General features: G+C 39.8%; 2 protein-coding genes across 2 annotated transcripts in view; one reads left to right on the top strand and one right to left on the bottom strand.

Moving 5' to 3' along the window:
* The window catches only part of LOC116379189 (collagen alpha-1(XIX) chain), a 93,992-nt gene extending 89,816 nt beyond the window's left edge, over positions 1 to 4,176 (top strand). The window contains exon 53 of the mRNA XM_031841133.1: positions 1,064 to 4,176. Coding sequence (XP_031696993.1) covers positions 1,064 to 1,164 — 101 coding nt within the window. The 3' untranslated portion in view covers positions 1,165 to 4,176. The remainder of the gene's footprint in view (positions 1 to 1,063) is intronic.
* Positions 4,177 to 4,947: 771 nt separating this feature from the next.
* col9a1b (collagen, type IX, alpha 1b) overlaps positions 4,948 to 17,715 on the bottom strand; it is a 12,975-nt gene continuing 207 nt past the window's right edge. The window contains exons 2-32 of the mRNA XM_031879449.1: positions 17,184 to 17,246; positions 17,057 to 17,092; positions 16,905 to 16,967; positions 15,802 to 15,855; positions 15,412 to 15,447; positions 15,211 to 15,234; positions 15,057 to 15,110; positions 14,071 to 14,124; positions 13,871 to 13,903; positions 13,724 to 13,780; positions 13,566 to 13,619; positions 12,160 to 12,213; positions 12,010 to 12,063; positions 11,795 to 11,848; positions 11,654 to 11,707; positions 11,480 to 11,533; positions 11,330 to 11,383; positions 11,160 to 11,213; positions 10,466 to 10,510; positions 10,306 to 10,359; positions 10,168 to 10,221; positions 10,018 to 10,071; positions 9,382 to 9,453; positions 9,154 to 9,189; positions 9,002 to 9,046; positions 8,821 to 8,853; positions 8,577 to 8,723; positions 7,446 to 7,500; positions 6,307 to 6,495; positions 6,147 to 6,224; positions 4,948 to 5,951 (exon numbers count right to left, since the gene is read on the bottom strand). Of these exons, the coding sequence (XP_031735309.1) occupies positions 5,755 to 5,951; positions 6,147 to 6,224; positions 6,307 to 6,495; positions 7,446 to 7,500; positions 8,577 to 8,723; positions 8,821 to 8,853; positions 9,002 to 9,046; positions 9,154 to 9,189; positions 9,382 to 9,453; positions 10,018 to 10,071; positions 10,168 to 10,221; positions 10,306 to 10,359; positions 10,466 to 10,510; positions 11,160 to 11,213; positions 11,330 to 11,383; positions 11,480 to 11,533; positions 11,654 to 11,707; positions 11,795 to 11,848; positions 12,010 to 12,063; positions 12,160 to 12,213; positions 13,566 to 13,619; positions 13,724 to 13,780; positions 13,871 to 13,903; positions 14,071 to 14,124; positions 15,057 to 15,110; positions 15,211 to 15,234; positions 15,412 to 15,447; positions 15,802 to 15,855; positions 16,905 to 16,967; positions 17,057 to 17,092; positions 17,184 to 17,246 (1,965 nt within the window). The 3' untranslated portion in view covers positions 4,948 to 5,754. The remainder of the gene's footprint in view (positions 5,952 to 6,146; positions 6,225 to 6,306; positions 6,496 to 7,445; positions 7,501 to 8,576; positions 8,724 to 8,820; positions 8,854 to 9,001; positions 9,047 to 9,153; positions 9,190 to 9,381; positions 9,454 to 10,017; positions 10,072 to 10,167; positions 10,222 to 10,305; positions 10,360 to 10,465; positions 10,511 to 11,159; positions 11,214 to 11,329; positions 11,384 to 11,479; positions 11,534 to 11,653; positions 11,708 to 11,794; positions 11,849 to 12,009; positions 12,064 to 12,159; positions 12,214 to 13,565; positions 13,620 to 13,723; positions 13,781 to 13,870; positions 13,904 to 14,070; positions 14,125 to 15,056; positions 15,111 to 15,210; positions 15,235 to 15,411; positions 15,448 to 15,801; positions 15,856 to 16,904; positions 16,968 to 17,056; positions 17,093 to 17,183; positions 17,247 to 17,715) is intronic.

Genomic DNA, 17,715 nt, shown 5'->3' on the forward strand with positions numbered 1-17,715 from the left:
TGTGTGTGTGTGTGTGTGTGTGTGTGTGTGTGTGTGTGTGTGTGTGTTAAATGCAGTGGTCGTTGCAGACACACCTGGCAGAGATCTCCACCTTTCTACTCGTAAATGAGTTGATTAATTATCATAATATATTATTTAGCTTTTCCAATATGGGTATGAGAAATGTATGTATTCAGTACATAAGGATCTATTGAGGTCCACTGCAATAACCGTTTTCCGCACACGTTTCAATAACGTCTAACATTTTGTTTTTCGTTTTCTTCAAATCATGAACTCAAACAACTAAATGTTGTCAAATATAAACTATATGAATATAGATGAATCTGTCTTTTCAGTTTTTTATTCATTTGGTTTATGAAATGTCAAAAAACATACTTAAGTTCTGAGAGGCCAGCAGTCCAAAACTGAAATATATTTCATTTATATGATATAAAACACAGAAAATTAGCAAATCTTCACATTTGAGAAGCTGAAAGCAGCTACATTTTGTAACTTTTTCCTGATGGCAATGATACATTTACAAAATTGTTGTTGATAAAGTTTCTGTTGAACACATTGATTAAGGAACTAAATAGTTTTAACACTAAACTATGCAATCATATCGTCACAGTATAATTCCAACTGAAAGTTGATGAACAATGTCATTACATTGTTGCACAGCCCCTAGAAGAATTCAGTCACTTTTATTTAATTATTTAACACAATTTATTTTTAATAGAAGTGATAGTCTGACCGATGTCACTGCGTAATGGTGACACTGTTATTTAATGACCTCAGGCCTGGTTTTGCATTTCTGTAAAGCCATTTCTTCTTACTTATCTTACAACACTCACCAATCACGATATTTCTGCAAGCAGCTAATATCGGCTGATGTATCAATCTGATTTTATCGGTTTAGCTCCAGGAGAAATATCTGAGGTGGATATAAAGCATACTGTAGCGTTTTGAATTAAAACCAGTCATATATAATGTAATATATACTTTAATGCAATATATCACCCTACTGAAATGTGATAAAGTGCAGCTCGGCGCAGGAATTAATAATGACTAATTCTCTGTCAAGGCCCTCCTGGGATCACTACTCAGGGCCCCCCTGGCTCTCCGGGGCCCCGTGGACCTCATGGGACATGCGACTCCAGTGACTGTCTCCTTCCACCCCTTTGAACCCAGCAGACGATGTTCCAGTGCTGACGTCCAGCTCAGTGCTGCAGCCACAGAGCAGGAGACGGTCGGCCTCGCTTCCTCAGCTCTGGTTTATCGGACAGACTCACAACTGACCTCTTTTGATCACTTTACAACAGCATTTGTATGCAGTCAGGATTATTCTTTGATGGGTTTTGTTTTGAATGGAAAAGAAAATCTTTTGAGGTTTTTTTTCTTTATTTTGCAATGCTGTACTTTAAAGTTATTTCTTGCTTTCACATCCCCTACTGTTATGTAATTCATTCCTTGTTAACTCTCATTATGTCTTCCAAGACCATGAAATGACTTTGTTTCATCAAGTTCAGTCCTGTCAAAAAAACATGATCTTAATTGTTTGTTTGCCTCCTTAATGGGCGTGCCTTTTCACTCTTCTGTCCTTATTTGGATAAGCCAATGTGCTGGCAGAAGGTACATCTCACATTTGTGTGTGTGTGTGTGTGTGTGTGTGTGTGTGTGTGTGCGTGTGTGTGTGTGTGTGTGTGTGAGAGAGAGACAGCGAGAAAGAGATTAGCTGAATGAATATCCTTGTTTTATGTGGAGGTGTGAGAAAATATTTGATTTTTGAAAGTCCTTATGCAACCAAAGTGCATCAGATGTTTCTGATATGGAAATTATTTATTAGAAGCGTGTTCTTCAAGAATGTACGTAAAGATGGAAATAATAATTGTAGTAAATGTAGCATGGATATTCAGTAATGTTATTACTAGAAGTTGGATTAATGCATTTTTGGATTACTGATATGCATTATCACTGACACATTTACATTGTGCATGATCATCATTTTTTCAAAGAATCTGCAGTATAATCATTGACATTGAATCATTTCTGTCTGTTGTCTGTCGGTTACGTGTCGGTGCTGACCGCCATATCTTTTGTACTACAAAAACCTCCAGCTCGTACTTTTTGTCTGAAACTACTGTGTTTGTAATACATCGAGGGCAGATTTGAAGAATGTACTTTAAATGTTGTGTTTATTTAATGAGTGTGACGTGGCCTCACATTCACCTCTACTGTTGGTTTATTCTGAAGAGAAGTTGAATGAGTGATTGTGATTTTTCTTTTTTTCTTCCTGTCTAATGGGGCCTGTAATGGGACCTGACAATACAATTACATAAGCAAGTTGTCATTGTAATGATCTGATGTGTGTGTGTGTGTGTGTGTGTGTGTGTGCGTGTGTGTGTGTGTGTGTGTGTGTGTGTGAGTGTGTGTGTGTGTGTGTGTGTGTGTGTGAGATGGTGGTTATTAACATTTACTGTTTACATGGTGTTGTGTATGATGATTCCTCTGGTTTATTTGTATATTTATGATTTTCAGCCACAAAAAGGAAATCGGACTACTTCACTATAACTTCAGACTTTTGCTTTTGGTGTGCTCATTATCGTACTTGAACCTTCTCATTGTTTTAACAGTATCATGGTCTACATCCTGGTTTTTACTCACTGACCAGCACTGTGTGTCACTATGTATTGTCTCGCGGTTTGGATTTATTTATTTGCTATAAGAGGTTTTAAAGCCATTTTAATGTTCTCAACTAATTTCAGAAGGTTTTGAGTCAACGTTACCAAAAAGTAAACTTTATAATCACGCAAAACATTTAACTTTTATATATTGTCTTAAAGCTTTTATTTTGAGCGCTGTTTAATGAGTTTTGACTCAAAGGCTTTAATTTTACTTCTAAGTGTCCTGATGTGATTAATGTTTGAAAACTTCTGTGGGTGTATATCTGACATTTTGTGCCGTTATAAACTTGGTTCTTTCTGAATATCATCCGTTAAGATCTGTTTGACACTTTTCTTTTTTAGTTCATCATACTGAACATCATAAAAAGTCATCAGGCTTCTTTTACACATATGAATCAAGAGTATTCTTTCTCAGCATGCAGGCTTGGTTTTATCTCTATCCGTGTGAGTGGGTCTAATTTCAGATGGGTATTGAATCAAATGTCTGCCGCTGCTTTCATTTGTGAGTTTAAAGAGCCCCCTGCTGGACACGCAGCATTCATTTTCTCATTGCTTGTAATGTGAATGGAAAACAATCTTTCTTTGGGTTATAGGCTACATAAAATCCCCTCCTTTTATTGGCTTCTGCCCTTTCATCATGCCAATTTAATATTTGTTTTAATGGGTTCCCCTTGGAGAGAATAACGCCAACCTTGACCAAATTCAAAATGAGGCAGCATCAGTGGACTAATGTGATCTGAACTTGTTGGTGTACTGTTGAGAGCAAACTCTGCGCATATTGAATTTATCTTGAATTGATATTAATGTGCGCCGGTTTGTGACTTTAATTTAGCTAAACTGTATGATAACTAGAGAGGACACAAAATGGCCACTAATGTCACAGCCCACTTCACTAGCAATTTGGTGCCAGCCAGTTTTACATCGCTCCGAGTTAAAATCCATTTATTCTAAGTGTAAAATGTTAGATGAAAGCAAACTGAAACGATGGAGGTTGGAGCATCCTTCAAATCGAGTGACGTTAAACATCCAAAGATTGGCTTGTCAAATAAGGCAAAAGTCCTTTGAAACAATATGTGTTATACTTTATATTTCATTATTGCTTTTTTTTATTGTAATGTAAGTTGATCCTGTTGCAGCATATAATCTAATCTTGTAAATAAGCTTGTAATGAGGGGGAATATGGATCAGCCTCTCAGCACGGTCCCTCGGATTAAAAACGTCTGCCTGCTGCTCTCAATGTAACTCCTCTCTGCTCCTCTGTAAGCTCATGTCCTGCTGTGGGACTTGAATGTGTCTTTTTGAAAGTCTTTGTTCTGTTTAATATCTACCTCAGTCTTGGTTTACCACATGTCTACATGATTAGCCATTTTAGAGAAGAAGAAAAAAAGAATACAACAAACTGTTGCCTTTTACTGAAAAAAGTAATCGATACCTCATCTGTATGTAGAAACAGACAGTCCTGGATGTTGACATCAGTGTGCTGCAGGTCGACTTACTGGACTTTCGACAAAGAATAGGGGCAGCACTGATCCAGTGTGTGTGTGGTTACCAGGTATCAGAGGTTATATTTTACACCTTTCTTTGCAGCATCTTTTATTTACACTGATTAATGGCACCTGCCTTACATGTGTGCAATAAAAGTTATTCAGTGCTTTATTTCCTGTGTTCTTGTGTTGTGTTTTTGGGCGCTAACATAGCCTGGCTTACAGGTTTCTTGTTTTTACAAGAAGTAAAATGTATTTTATGATACACTTTGTTTGTTGAACGGCAATTAATTAATTAATTAAAATGTAAATATATGTTTAAATGCTATTCTGAATGTAATTTTTTAGGTTCAAAGTTGATTCTTGACCTTGGAAACAGCTTTTGACAAAATCAATCTCGCCTTAAAGTACATTTAAAATTGGACCTTTCGCATCAAATGATCTTCATCAGCAGATGGAGTTTGCCCAGTTGTCATGGAAATGTAGATGGAAGACAGTAGATTAGACTGGACACCCTTGAGGAGCTCCAAAAAGATGGATATTTGAGCGTCTACATTTCGACAAGTGGGAAAACTCCCTCTGCTGATGAAGACCTTGTGATATGATCGAAAGCTCCAGAGCAGCTGGTAAATGGATCGTGAGGTGAGATTGTTTCGTCAACTGTGATATCTTTGTTTTTATTTTAGGTTTTGGAAAAACTACTGAGAACTTAAATTTTGCATTTGCTCATATTTGTCACAGAATTTATCATCACAAAATTATACCAGAATACAGAATGCAGAACTTCATGTGTTGTTTTCTTTATTTGTAACATTAATGAGGGTCCCCCTCATCCCTAAAATATCTTTCCATACATGCACGACTGCACTCTGTTGTCATTATGTACAATGAGGCAAAATCTCACATCAGGTTGTTTTGTAGGAAATATAATTAACCACAATTCAAACGTTTTTTTTACAGATTTACAACATTTTCAAAAAAACTGAAGTCAGTGTGACTTGATGACATTCCATCCTCTCTCTACTTTCTATTTTGAACGGCGACGCTGAAACAACAGCCAGACAAGTAGATCAATATATGTTTAAAAGGGGCTTTCAGCAGGTTTATCTTTGGTACATTAGCACATAGCAGAACAAAATAATTGGAAAAAGGCACTTAAACCAAACAAAATCCTGATCCTGATTTGCTTTGGGGGGGTTATTCGAGGAGCTTTTATTGAAGAAACCTGTAAATGGTGAGCATTAAAAGAAAATGCAGGCAGAGGGTATAAGGAGAGTGGGATAAACAAACATCTCTGGTCTTTTAATCTCATCTCAGAAATGTGAGCGCACTTTCCTGAAGATATCAAAACATCTCTCAGAAGAAAAAAAACACAAGAACAAGCTAGATTTTTGCAGCACATCAAAAACAATGTTTGGGGTTTTTTTTCATGAAGAGGCTGGCTCATGATGGTGATGTGGCCGGCACAAAACATGCTCACAAGAATAGAGGTTAATGGATGGAAGGCACCACACCAACCGCAGGCCCTGGGAAAAAAAAAATGGCAAAAATGTTGTGTGCTCAGAGGAGCTAATCCAACAGTCTTTCTGTCCATGTCAGAGTGGCTCTTAGTTCCCTGCAGGTCCCTTCACATCCAGAGACTGATGGGCGGCCCCTGCCTGGAGGTTACAAGATGACGGGTCACAGTAACCATTGGGACCGGCTGTACCGGGAGGCCCAGGTACACCGGACTGTCCGTGAACGCCAGGAGGTCCCCTCTGCCCGTCCCGACCATCCTGACCGTAGCCAGGTTTGCCTGGCTCACCTGTGATCACAGCATTCATTTTAGGATGCTAGGTGCTACATTTAAAGGATTGGTTCTCATTTTATACATCTATTTTACAACAGTCCCGTGCCCTTAAATGCAGCGAAACAGCTTTGGGTTATTGTAATAGACGGACTCAGAAAAGTATACCCTTTAAGATAGAAAGGCAAGTTTAAAAAGGCAAAAGTTACTCACCAGGAAGTCCGGGAGGTCCTGGCTGACCTTTAGGTCCTCGCGCAATGGGCCCCCTGGAGCCTCTGTCTCCCAGTTCACCTGTAACACATATTACGTAATGAAGATATTTGTGTACAAAAATGTCATTGTTTTATTTGATGCATGCCAATATATTCATTACCTTTGGGTCCTTTCATTCCAATAGATCCTGATGGCCCTTTGAGTCCTGGAAGGCCCCTTGCTCCACCCTGCCCAGGGAAACCATTGTCTCCTGGAGGACCAGGTTGCCCTGGAGGTCCAGGTTTTCCAGGTAAACCAGCCACGCCAGTCTCTGGCCTCCTTAAACTAGCAGCTAACTGGGCCAGCTGTTCTGTTGGAGCAGAAAGAAGACGATGAACCGGATGAACTTAAATAAATCAAAATGTGACGTAATTCATATGCATAACTAGCTGCAAGACACTGAGTGTTTCCAAACAGTTGTAGCTGACAGTTATCAAGGGACTTTTTAATACATAACACTTTGTTATGAACCTTTTGGTAGCATAAGTAAGCTCATCTCTGAAAGCCCCAAAGCAACTCTCATAGAGGAGATAGTCCAAAAGCTCTTGTACTTGAGTCAGAGTGAAGCAGAGCGAGGTGAAACTCTGGTCACGATATCCCTCGACCTTCTCCTGTTTTTCAATCTCTTTCTATAGAACCTCAGTAAATTGAGCAGAAAAGAGATAATACTCTTTATTTCAGGCAATCAGCAACAGGAAATGTACATTCTTGGTGCAAAGGATCTAATATTAATCTCCTGTGGCTCCTTGCAGCATGGTATTCTGCTCTTGAGATTTTAGTTTTATGGCTCCTGATGAAAATTCATGCAGCAGCTGCTTGACTGCTCTTTTTTTTTAATATATATTTCCTTTCCAATCAGACTCTTTGCATTGGGTGGAGGAGAGCTGGTCTGCTGAAGGTGAAATTAATTTTTCAGCACATCGGGTATAAAAAAGTCACGAGTGTAGGAGATGAGTTGTGGAGACGTACAGTAAGAGCAACAGAACGAAGAGAACAGAGGTTGTGACTTCAGAGAAACATCTCTGAAGAGGGGGATCTTTCATCCATCACATTAACAGAGACTGAAGCTTATTCCATGTTTTGGTTATTAGGCCGTCCCTTTTTTGAACTTCAGAGTATTCAGCCGCCACCCAGATCAATGAGACAACGGAGGGGCGGCTCCATGTGTGGTTGTGTAATGAGGCATTGTGGGAAAGATTAAAGACATAAAATGAGGCACAGGGGAATGATAAATGGGGTCAAAGGCCTATCAGTTCTTACCTTGCATGACTCGCATGCAAACTTGTCTGATGTGCTGATCGCTTGGCTCTTTACCCTAGAGGGCAGAAAAAGATGACTTAATAGATTTCATGACCATGTCTAAAACATTGACTGTGTCAAAACTCCACAGTACTGTTACCAAGTAAAAACAGCACTCTTCCTGTTTTACTGACCTGCTTTCACTACATTTGAAAGATTACTTTGGTGGAGGAAATTCTGCTATTTTTGAGCTTTTAAATACTGTTTTATTGTACGGAACATTTTCAGAGCATATTGATGTCATTTGATGTGTTACCTGCTGCTGGACAATGTCGGGGTTCAGTGTTTTAGTATGAGCACAAGTTGAAATTATAAAAGGGACATCAAAATATGAAGATAATAGTGTGTAGGGATTTATTAATGGCCTTCACCTTTTAAAACTGTAAAAAAAATAGTCTTTAAGGAAGAAATACTTCAAAAAACGAGCACCTCTTTATCCTCTCAAGAGTAGACCCTAACTATACATTTTGAGAAGATGAGTAGGTGGGAATGAAGGTTTGAAAGTAAAACAGGAAGTGACATACTTGTACAGGATGCCACTTTTTTTTCCCAAGGATGGTGAAGTCCTGACCCGCCCTACTCTGCGGTATGTAGATCAGGGTAAGCCAATCAGAGGCAGAGTAGGGCGGGTCATGCTGTCGCCATCCTAGGAAAATAAATATTGCGTACAGGACACAGGGAGGTTTAATTCAAAATTGTAAACAAATTAGATTCAGTTAGGAAAGAGGAGGTATAAAACTCAGAACACTATCGTGGCTTTATTTAATTGCTACCAATACACTGAATTCAGTGCATCAAAACTCTCTTTTGATGTCAAAATTAAAAAAAATAATAATGAAAAATAAGTCATGGGGTTTCTTGGTAAATTGTCTACTGTACATCAGGTAAATCTGCTCACATGGACAAACAACAAAACAAATTACATATTAACCCCTGACCAGACTGTTTTGCACCTTCTATACCGAGTTATTGTGTAAAATGAATAAATCACAACTGAACAACGTGATACATACTGCTGTACAGATATTGTAGTTATCCTCAAACACTTTTTTCTAAACATTTATCCCTTCAAGTGTTTACTCTTGGACCTACCGCAGGGCCCTGGGACCCTCTGACTCCAGGTGGACCCCTGTTCCCCTGCATGCCCCTCGGTCCAGGTGTGCCAGGCGGCCCCTCGATTCCCAGCTGGCCTCGACTTCCCTCGGGACCTCTTTTGCCAACTTCGCCGAGGTTACCGACCTTCACAGAAAGTACGACCAGAGAATGTTTCAAAGCTGCAGCACTTCCTCAATCGAAATACTGAGACACCAGGTCAGAATGATCTGTTTGAACTCACCTCTCCTTTAGATCCAGATTCTCCTGACTCACCCTAGAACACCATTTATAAAACACAGAGAAAAGAAAGGGCAAATTCACTCTGTTGAGATCCTCCTCTGTTATGAATAGTTCAAATAACTTAAATTAATAGTGTCAGTTCAAATAACTTAAATTAATAGTGTCAGTGTGTAACAACTTACAGGATCCCCTTTGTCTCCAGGGTTTCCCTCATCCCCTTGTGTTCCCTATGAAAACACAATCTGTAAATGATTTATGCAAAGCAACCCACATTGTATTTAAATGCAGCATTACTGTTAAGAGTGAATTATCATTTAGTATGAGGGCTTTATACCTGTTCTCCTTTGGGTCCTCCCTCTCCCCGTTCTCCCTGTAATAACCGAGACAAATGAGTTAACTTGCGAAATGATCATTAGCGTTGTGAATATTCTGATTTGTCCACACTAGAGGGAGCTGATCAGCTGCTTGTTGCTGAGCATTGATCTCTCTCTCTCTCTTACTGTTTAGGACAACTGTCCTAAAGTGTAAAAGGTCTCTGAATGGGACTGTGCTGTTTTCTTACCCTCTCTCCCTTCACCCCGGGCAGGCCAGAAGGACCAGGGAGACCGTGAAGGCCGGGGTCACCTTTGGGTCCCTACAACAAAGAAACATGCACATCTGATGAGAAGAAACATCTAAGCAGGTTTATATATAAGGTATGCTGAGATCACAACAGCCTTTAAAAGACAACATTATGCACTTTGCTCTTTATTTGTAAGCTATTTCACAAAGCATACCACCTGTTAACATGGCGGAAATTGCTGAAATATCAATAGTAGTAAAATAACTATAATTTTGGGCATGTTTGTGTGCGCCACTGCCCCTTTGATCACTGAGCGACTGTCTGAGGAATGCCAGGAGAACAGAGAGCTCATTCAGCCCGCTGCTTACTAGTCTCCCCTTACTGTGAAAATAGACCTCATGTGAGATCCAGCCTCAGTCTATTCTCTGAGACATTCCAGTGAAACAACAGATACACTCTGAGGCATCCCCTCCTTCTTCAGCTCCATTCACTCAAAGTATCAAAAGTGCATGTAGTCTGGCTGCTCAGCCTTTATTTCCAAAATAAAGGCATGGATAAAAAAAAAATGTATCTAAGTTAAAATCTAACTTTAATCTAATTGTGCTCTTCAACTCTTCAACTGTGCTTGTTACTCACCCTGGCACCTGGCATGCCAGCTGAACCTATAGGGCCTTGTTCTCCTACAGCTCCCTGAGAAGAAGAGAAAATAATAAGAAAGTAAATGTTAAAATGAACGTTTGAACAAAGTAAAAAAACAGTCAAAATCAAAGCAGGAGAAATACTCACAGGTTCACCAATCGGTCCAATAGATCCTAGCTCTCCCTGTTCTCCGCGCTCACCCTGAGGTGTGACAGTGAAATGATACAGTGACACAATGGAGGTGACAGAAATCACAAGGGTGTCTTAACATGTGCGGCTACTTACTGCTTTGCCGGCAGGTCCCATTGTTCCCGGGAGGCCTGCTTGACCAGCGTCTCCCTGTGCAGAAACAAACAAAGTTGCTTTCAGACTTTTGACAATTTAGAAAAACTCAATGGATGCAACAAGTAACTGATAATATTTAATAATTGATGGAGCAAACAACCTTAAGGCCACTCAAGCCTTTTGGTCCAGGTGCACCAGGCAAACCCTAAAAAAGAGAGAGCATGTCTTAAAGAGATGCAAAAAAATTACAAGGAGAACAATTTCTACCAGGAAGTGTCATTTGTAAAAGAAAATGCAGCTCGCTGTGAGAAACACTGGAAGATAAAGAAGGCTTAGAGGATACAAAATACATTTGGTTTGTGCTTTTGACCCAAACAAGCTTAAGGTGATAAACGTGAACTGGATATTTGAATTAGGTGACGACTTTTACGCCGACGGAAATCTTTCTTAATGCTGCCAAAGGCGGGCTGCTCGTGTTTGCCAACCTTTTCTCATTAGTGCTTTTCATTAGACTAATCACAGATTAGTGAGCTGGAAAAACTTCCCTTTCATTTTTGTGCCAGACGAAGACAGAGATTAGTGTCTCACAGCATACCCTGCTGTATGTGTACCATATCACAGAGGGATGGAATTCAATAATATTTCTATTAAATTTCAACCTACAGAAACTTTACTGTATACTATAAAATATGAGATATGAATACATTGGGACATGTTCATCCAATACAGAAGTGGAAATGACGAGTATTGTACTGCAGCAGGCATGGGCCACGGCGCTTTAAACTGGTCCTGAGGAGTACACAGAGGTGCATCCAATCAGAGTCCGTCAGTTTGGGGTCAAAGGTCATACTCACTGGAAGCCCCTGAAGTCCGACCTCTCCAGGAACGCCTGACTTCCCAATGCCTCCCTGCAGGGAAACAGAGAGGGAAAGAATGAAGCTCCAAACAGCAAAAGACTTCATGGGAATACATTTTAATATCATGAACTAGTTTTAGTAATAAAGTAGCAGAAATCTTTCTCTACCTTTGTTCCAGGCATCCCAGGAATACCCTCGCGACCGTCCATACCCGACAAGCCCTGGTGATAAAAAGCACAAACTGAAATGAGCTGTTTGCAGACAAATGTATCATTTGACATTTAAGCTTTATTTGTCATCATTGATCAGACACTCACAGCCCCTCCCTTGGGACCTGGAACACCCGTGATTCCTCTCAGCCCTAGAATACCCTGAAAACCAAAGCAACAGCTCATTTAGTCGCTTTTGTTAAAACCGTACAGCCAAATTCCAGTGAGTCCATGTTTATTTCTTCACCTCAAAAGGTCTATGTTATTAATGTGTCAACTGACCGTTTCACCTTTAGGCCCAAGCTCGCCCATCACGCCTCTCTGGCCATGATCCCCCTGAAATAATGTATTGAATCACACGCTACTCAATCGTACTTTATTTGCTGCCAAATTGTAAGCACGTGTATTGTTGGAGAAACTTACAGTTGCCCCTGCTACACCCTGGGGACCTGGACCTCCATCAAGACCTCGAGCTCCCTGCCGGAGAACAATATTAGTTTTGGTATTATAATCTGTTTAGATGATAAACATTTCAATAGATATCTAATATGGAATTTACCCCGAATTCACAAGTTATTTTGGAAGGAGCTGACGTATATGAAAGGTGCTATGGCTTTAGAAATCATAGGAACATTTACCAGTTCTCCCTTGAGGCCCAACATTCCCATGGCTCCACGAATTCCCTGAGGGCCCTGAAATAACAAACAAAAAAGGTGCCTCAGTAAGCAAAAGAAGGAGAACCTGACACAGAAAAAGATTAATATCATATAATAAATGTGGTTTCTAACCATTGGTCCTTGAGATCCGACCTCCCCTAGACTTCCCTGGTCTCCCTCCTCACCCTGAGCGAACGAAAGAGAAAGAACGTTAGCAGAAAAGCAGCATGAAGTCAATCAGATGAAACACTGAACAGCAAATTTAACTTCATTATATAAGTAAAAACATTTAACTGAGGCTGCTCCTATCAACTTAGTGTTAATTAGAAAATTAGGCAGCCTTCCTTGAATATGTTAAATACCCATATTTTTTTTTTTAGTGAATTGCACAGGGGGCAAAAGCAAAGAAATTAAATTCAAATTATCGCTCTCCTGCTTTGCTAATTACAAGTAATTGATATGCTGACTCTGTGGTCGACCTGAGGAGGCATATCCATTTCGGTGGATATGGGCTCAGGTGTGAGGCTGCATGCGCACTTTTTCTGTGGTTAAAAAGGCAATTTCTTCATTTAATTATGTGTATTAGAAATGGCTATTAAGACATGTAAATAAAACATAGCTGATAATCAAATATTACACAACAAACATAAATGCTTGAAAGGAAATGATCCTGCTTGACTGATCTTAAAAAAGAACTCCAATGACTGAAAGATGAAAGTCTGAGTCAGCCAGACTGTTGAACTATTAATAGAAATATTTGATTGATAGATTTTATGTTATTGTTATATATCTAATATAGAATCAATGGAGGATATAATTGTTCCTGTTTGTTTCAAATACAAAATAAAGCAATGCATGTTTCTAACTGGGTTACACAATCACATTTCTCCCAGGGTGCAATCTTACTTATATTTTAACATTTTATGTTCTTCTTTAATGTTTTGACTTTATACATTTTCAACCCCGGCACAACATCTGGTTATTCTGTTGTGAGCTGTAAACACCTTTATATCTGTGGGTGGAAAACAGGCAGAAGGCCCCCCACATGAAACTTTCAGTGAAGGAGAAAATCCTTCTTGGGTACGCGGGCGCAGCCTGACAGTAAATCATATCGTGGCATGGGGTGATAAAGGGAGATAGGCCCAGACTCATTTCCATTTATATAGTGCATAGACACATTACAGGGAGAAGCTAGCTGTGCTTGAACATCATTTCAAATAAATCATCCTCCATGCATTGCAAGGAGTGAGAGGCATTACACACAGGCATGTATCACTTCCTCTTGAAATAGAGCAGCGCAAATAATACTTGTCTCAAAGGTGCAAAGAATCCCTTTTTCACTTGTAAGTCATGCATCATTTTTCTCTGATGTGGAGCGTTGTGTCATGTGTGACAGTTATGGAGGAAAAATTCATATTTTCAAGTAACTATTTATGCAGTTTTATGTGCGTATCAATTTAAACTGTTGATGTTTAAAACATTTCATATGATTAGAAATACTTGGCTTTGGGGTTACGAACAAGAATGACATATTTTACCTTGTGCCCTTGTTTCCCAGGTTCTCCTGATTCACCTTTTCCACCTTTGTGACCCTTGAAACATACAGAGAATAAAAACAGCACAGATTAAAAACATTATATTTTTGGGCACTAACGGGATTTTAGTGCAAAACAAAAGCTTAATCTGCGCTTCTCACCTTCATGCCAGGAAGGCCAGGATGTCCCGAGGTCCCAGGCGGACAAGAGTTTGGACACTGAACAACAACATGAAAGTAAGAAAATGTTCCTGACAATTTATGAAAAGTAAAATGTCATTCTTTATCAACAGAAAAACAAAGCTTTACCAGGTCAGCACTGCCTTGCATTCCAGCTGCACCCTGAAGTGGAGAAAAAGGTGGACACTTTTATAATGTGATTTATCAACATCATGATGGATCTAAAGAGCTTGTAAATCACCAGATAAAAGGCCGTGTGCAATGGTGGTATCGCCAACAAGGCCAAAATGTAAGTCAAATGTAATCATTTGCAAATCTGTGTCACTTACTCTGGCCCCCGTTGGTCCACGGGGTCCCTGTGGCCCTCTCACACCTATGGACCCCTGCAAAAGGACATCAAATGTGTCAAAAACTGCACAAAGATAATAGATGCATTGCACTCTCTATTGTGTCATTAGGAGTCCTGGCATGGACATTGCTCTTCTTTGCTTTACTGTGAATTATACATTCTAGTTAGGATTGTCAAAAGTTAACTTCTAGCTCACAATGACACATTATACTACAAATACTTTAGGCCAAGTCAACACTCTTGATGCAGGCTTTTGTTATCATTAGAATGTTTATGCTTTGACATTTCTTTTTTTGTGTTTTCCAAAATAAAATATTGTTTGGATCAGTGCCCTCTATGGTGAAATGCATTCAGTATTTTAAGAAACATCCATAAAACAAATACATTTGTTTCAGTTTCCCTTTCTTACACAAATGTACCTCAACCAGATTTTAATCGGTAAGGTTGAGCGTGCTTTCAAGTCTGCAAATGCATTTTAACTAGCTCACTTGTTATATGTATATGTTATATACTCATTTAGGAGAATTTCAAGTTACTATTCGTACTCTGAAAGTTCATGTTTCATGTATAGCAGAAGGTGATGCTGATTTAAATGTACTATGAGACATTAGGAGCTAAACCCAGATTGCAACCCTGACATTATATCTAAAACCACTGCTTTGAAATCCAATGTAAGCTGATGTGGACTTGTGAAATAAAAAAATACAGATACATTGTATTTATATGAATCAAATCACGATCTGTAAACAGCTTTCTGGTGGCAGTGGCTTCACCTACATTCAGTATTTTTCACTGCAGCTTGGAGCAACTTTCACTTTTTTGTTACCATGGCCGACACATGAAGATAAACAGGTCTGTTCTGTCATTGGCTAATGGTAGCATTCCACCACCTCAGTGCTCATGTTGGTCGTATTTGATGCTGCAGTGTATTTTCTAGTAACAGCCCATTCCTCAGTCTCTACTCACAAGTAGTCCAACTTTTCCCACTTCACCCAGAAGTCCTCCAGGCCCGGGTGGTCCCTGTTCAAAGTAACATTTCAGGTATTCAGTATTAACACATTTTAGACCACCAAAATGTAATATAAACTGTAGTATTTGTTGTGTAGCATAAATGACTTACGGGGGGTCCATCGGGCCCAACACCCTGAAAAGAGACATATACAGTGTGACATATACTGTGTGATGTATATAATATGGTGTACACGAGACAAGACAGATTTAAACAATAAAATGTAGAGAGCTTCTAGATTATGTGATTTCCAGATGGTCACGGTTGATCTGATCCTTGGATCGACGGGTCTAGAGAGGAAAAGATACTCACAGTGGCTCCACGAGGACCAGATTTTCCAGGTTCACCCTAAAGAACAAAGACAAATACATTAGATACATAGAAGTAGAAATAACTACTGAAACACTGTGTTCAGGTAAAATTGAGCCGTGTGAGCCTGCAGTTAACATTCCTCCAGCTCGTCACATGACTGCGCCGGCCACACTTGACCCGGCAATGTTCAGCCTAATGAGGGCCGATGTTGGGGCTTCGCTCCCCACGGAGATTACACAGAAGACTTGCAGGATTAAGTCTCATTTGTCATGAGGAATTGGTTTATGTACTGCGGCTCCTGCTGCTATGCCAAAAAGACTGGACAGCAGCTTGGCACCATTTCACTGACAGTCTCTGAAGCAGGAAAGCAAAGGCTCATTAGTCACTCACTTTCTGTCCGAAGGGACCGTCGGGCCCAGCATCTCCAACAGGGCCGGTCAAACCCTGCAAAGGAGAGACATCATGCTTAACTAATGCATCATAAAAAAAAAAACTTGGAGCACTTCAGCAACTAATTATTTTCACCTTACATTTGAAAATGATTCAACAGGCAATATGTATTTCCCCATCTGTCAATATTTGTAAATCCAGCATCAGATGTCCATGTACATCATCATACCATAATCATACTCCAGTGGGAGGAGTCCTACGTATTCATAAATGGGATTAACTAGACTATAACCCCCCTCCTCAAAAGTGGTTCAATATATACTGCACTGCAGCTCCATGTTGGTCAGTCACATTTCAATCAAAGCTCTGTTTTCGAGCACGTCGTGACGTCCACAAGAGCAACTTCACAGACACACAGAAAAAGTCGGCAAAGGGGCAGAGGGCAAAACTCTCAGACTGCAAACCAAGCAGACAGCAACATTCCTCTGGCTCATTTCAAACAAGCGCACTGAAAGGAATCATTCCACACCGTTTTGAGGATTCTCGACAGCAGATACTAACAGTAGCAAGCCAACAAAGCTGCTATTGTTCTCATAATTCTGATAGATGTATCAAGGCATAACACACCAACAATGGATCATAATGCATAAAACAACTGCATAAAACAACTGCATTATGATCATACTTTATCAATCTAAGCCTTTATGGTGCACAGTCCCTCTTTGCCAGTCTATCGTCAGCACCAGTATTGTGATTGGATGTTTTCCTAACCCTCCTTTAAACTCTAGGGAGCAAAGTTAATTACACACAGTTCCTGGTTTACCTTCTTAAAAAGGAAATTTGAATTTGTTCATCCTGTTTAATAAATTCCTCACATTTTTGCACACATTCCCCCAACATCCCATGCTGAATGTGAAATCCCACTGGTCACTCTGCAAGACTAAAAAGTGTAAACATGATCTTTGATGGTGGGAGGATCACACTTTGTAGTTCCACCCCCTTGCAGACTTGTGGAGCGCATATTGCCCTTGTTGTGGCCAACGATGCAGATGTACTGTATGAAATTTGCATGTATTATACAATATGAAACAAAGAGTACTCACGTCATTTCCAGGAATTCCAGGTAATCCCGAAGAGCCGGGTCTACCTGCATCTCCATCAGGTCCCTGAAAAAACACACACACATATTTCAGTGAAAAGCCCTACCATGAAAAGCAATGTATCGTTTTATTTTCGTATTAAATATAATAATTACAGAAAATCCCTCCTCGCCATCTTCTCCCCTTTCCCCCTGAAATGAAAGAGATGAAATGCTTCAAGGTGAGCCGATCTTGGTATTTGCTACGTGATATGGATAATGTTACAGCACTGAGAGCACTTACAGCAATGCCATCAATTCCTGGGACACCTGCAGGTCCAGGAGGGCCAGCAGGTCCTTGGCTCCTCTGAGTAACAAAATAATAACAATACTATTAATAATATCTGAAAATGTTAGCTTACATTTCAAAAAAGGCCCTACCAACTTCTGACATTTCTTATACTGACAATATGAAAAATGAGAACAGGTGTATTGTCTTATTGTATGTTGAGACTCTCTGGGACACATTGACATTGCTTGCAGTCTATAGAGGTGATTTGTGATTGCAGAATACATCAGCATTCTAAGGACTTTGCAAAAGGAAACATTTAAAAAGGACACTGCAGACCATAGACTCGTCCTTGACTTTTTTTTCAAGGCACTTGGCCAATGAATTTACTGGATGAAACAACCTCATCATCTCGCCAAAATGTATCATGTTATTTGGCACCAGAAGAACACTCACCTGCACCTCTGTCACATCAGTCTATAGAGACAAATAGAGACACCAGAGAGAGAGAGAGAGAGAGAGAGAGAGAGAGAGAGAGAGAGAGAGA

Source organism: Anarrhichthys ocellatus, unplaced genomic scaffold (assembly GCF_004355925.1).
Source record: "Anarrhichthys ocellatus isolate YVR2014 unplaced genomic scaffold, GSC_Weel_1.0 scaffold3, whole genome shotgun sequence".
Classification (NCBI taxonomy): Eukaryota; Metazoa; Chordata; class Actinopteri; order Perciformes; family Anarhichadidae; genus Anarrhichthys; species Anarrhichthys ocellatus.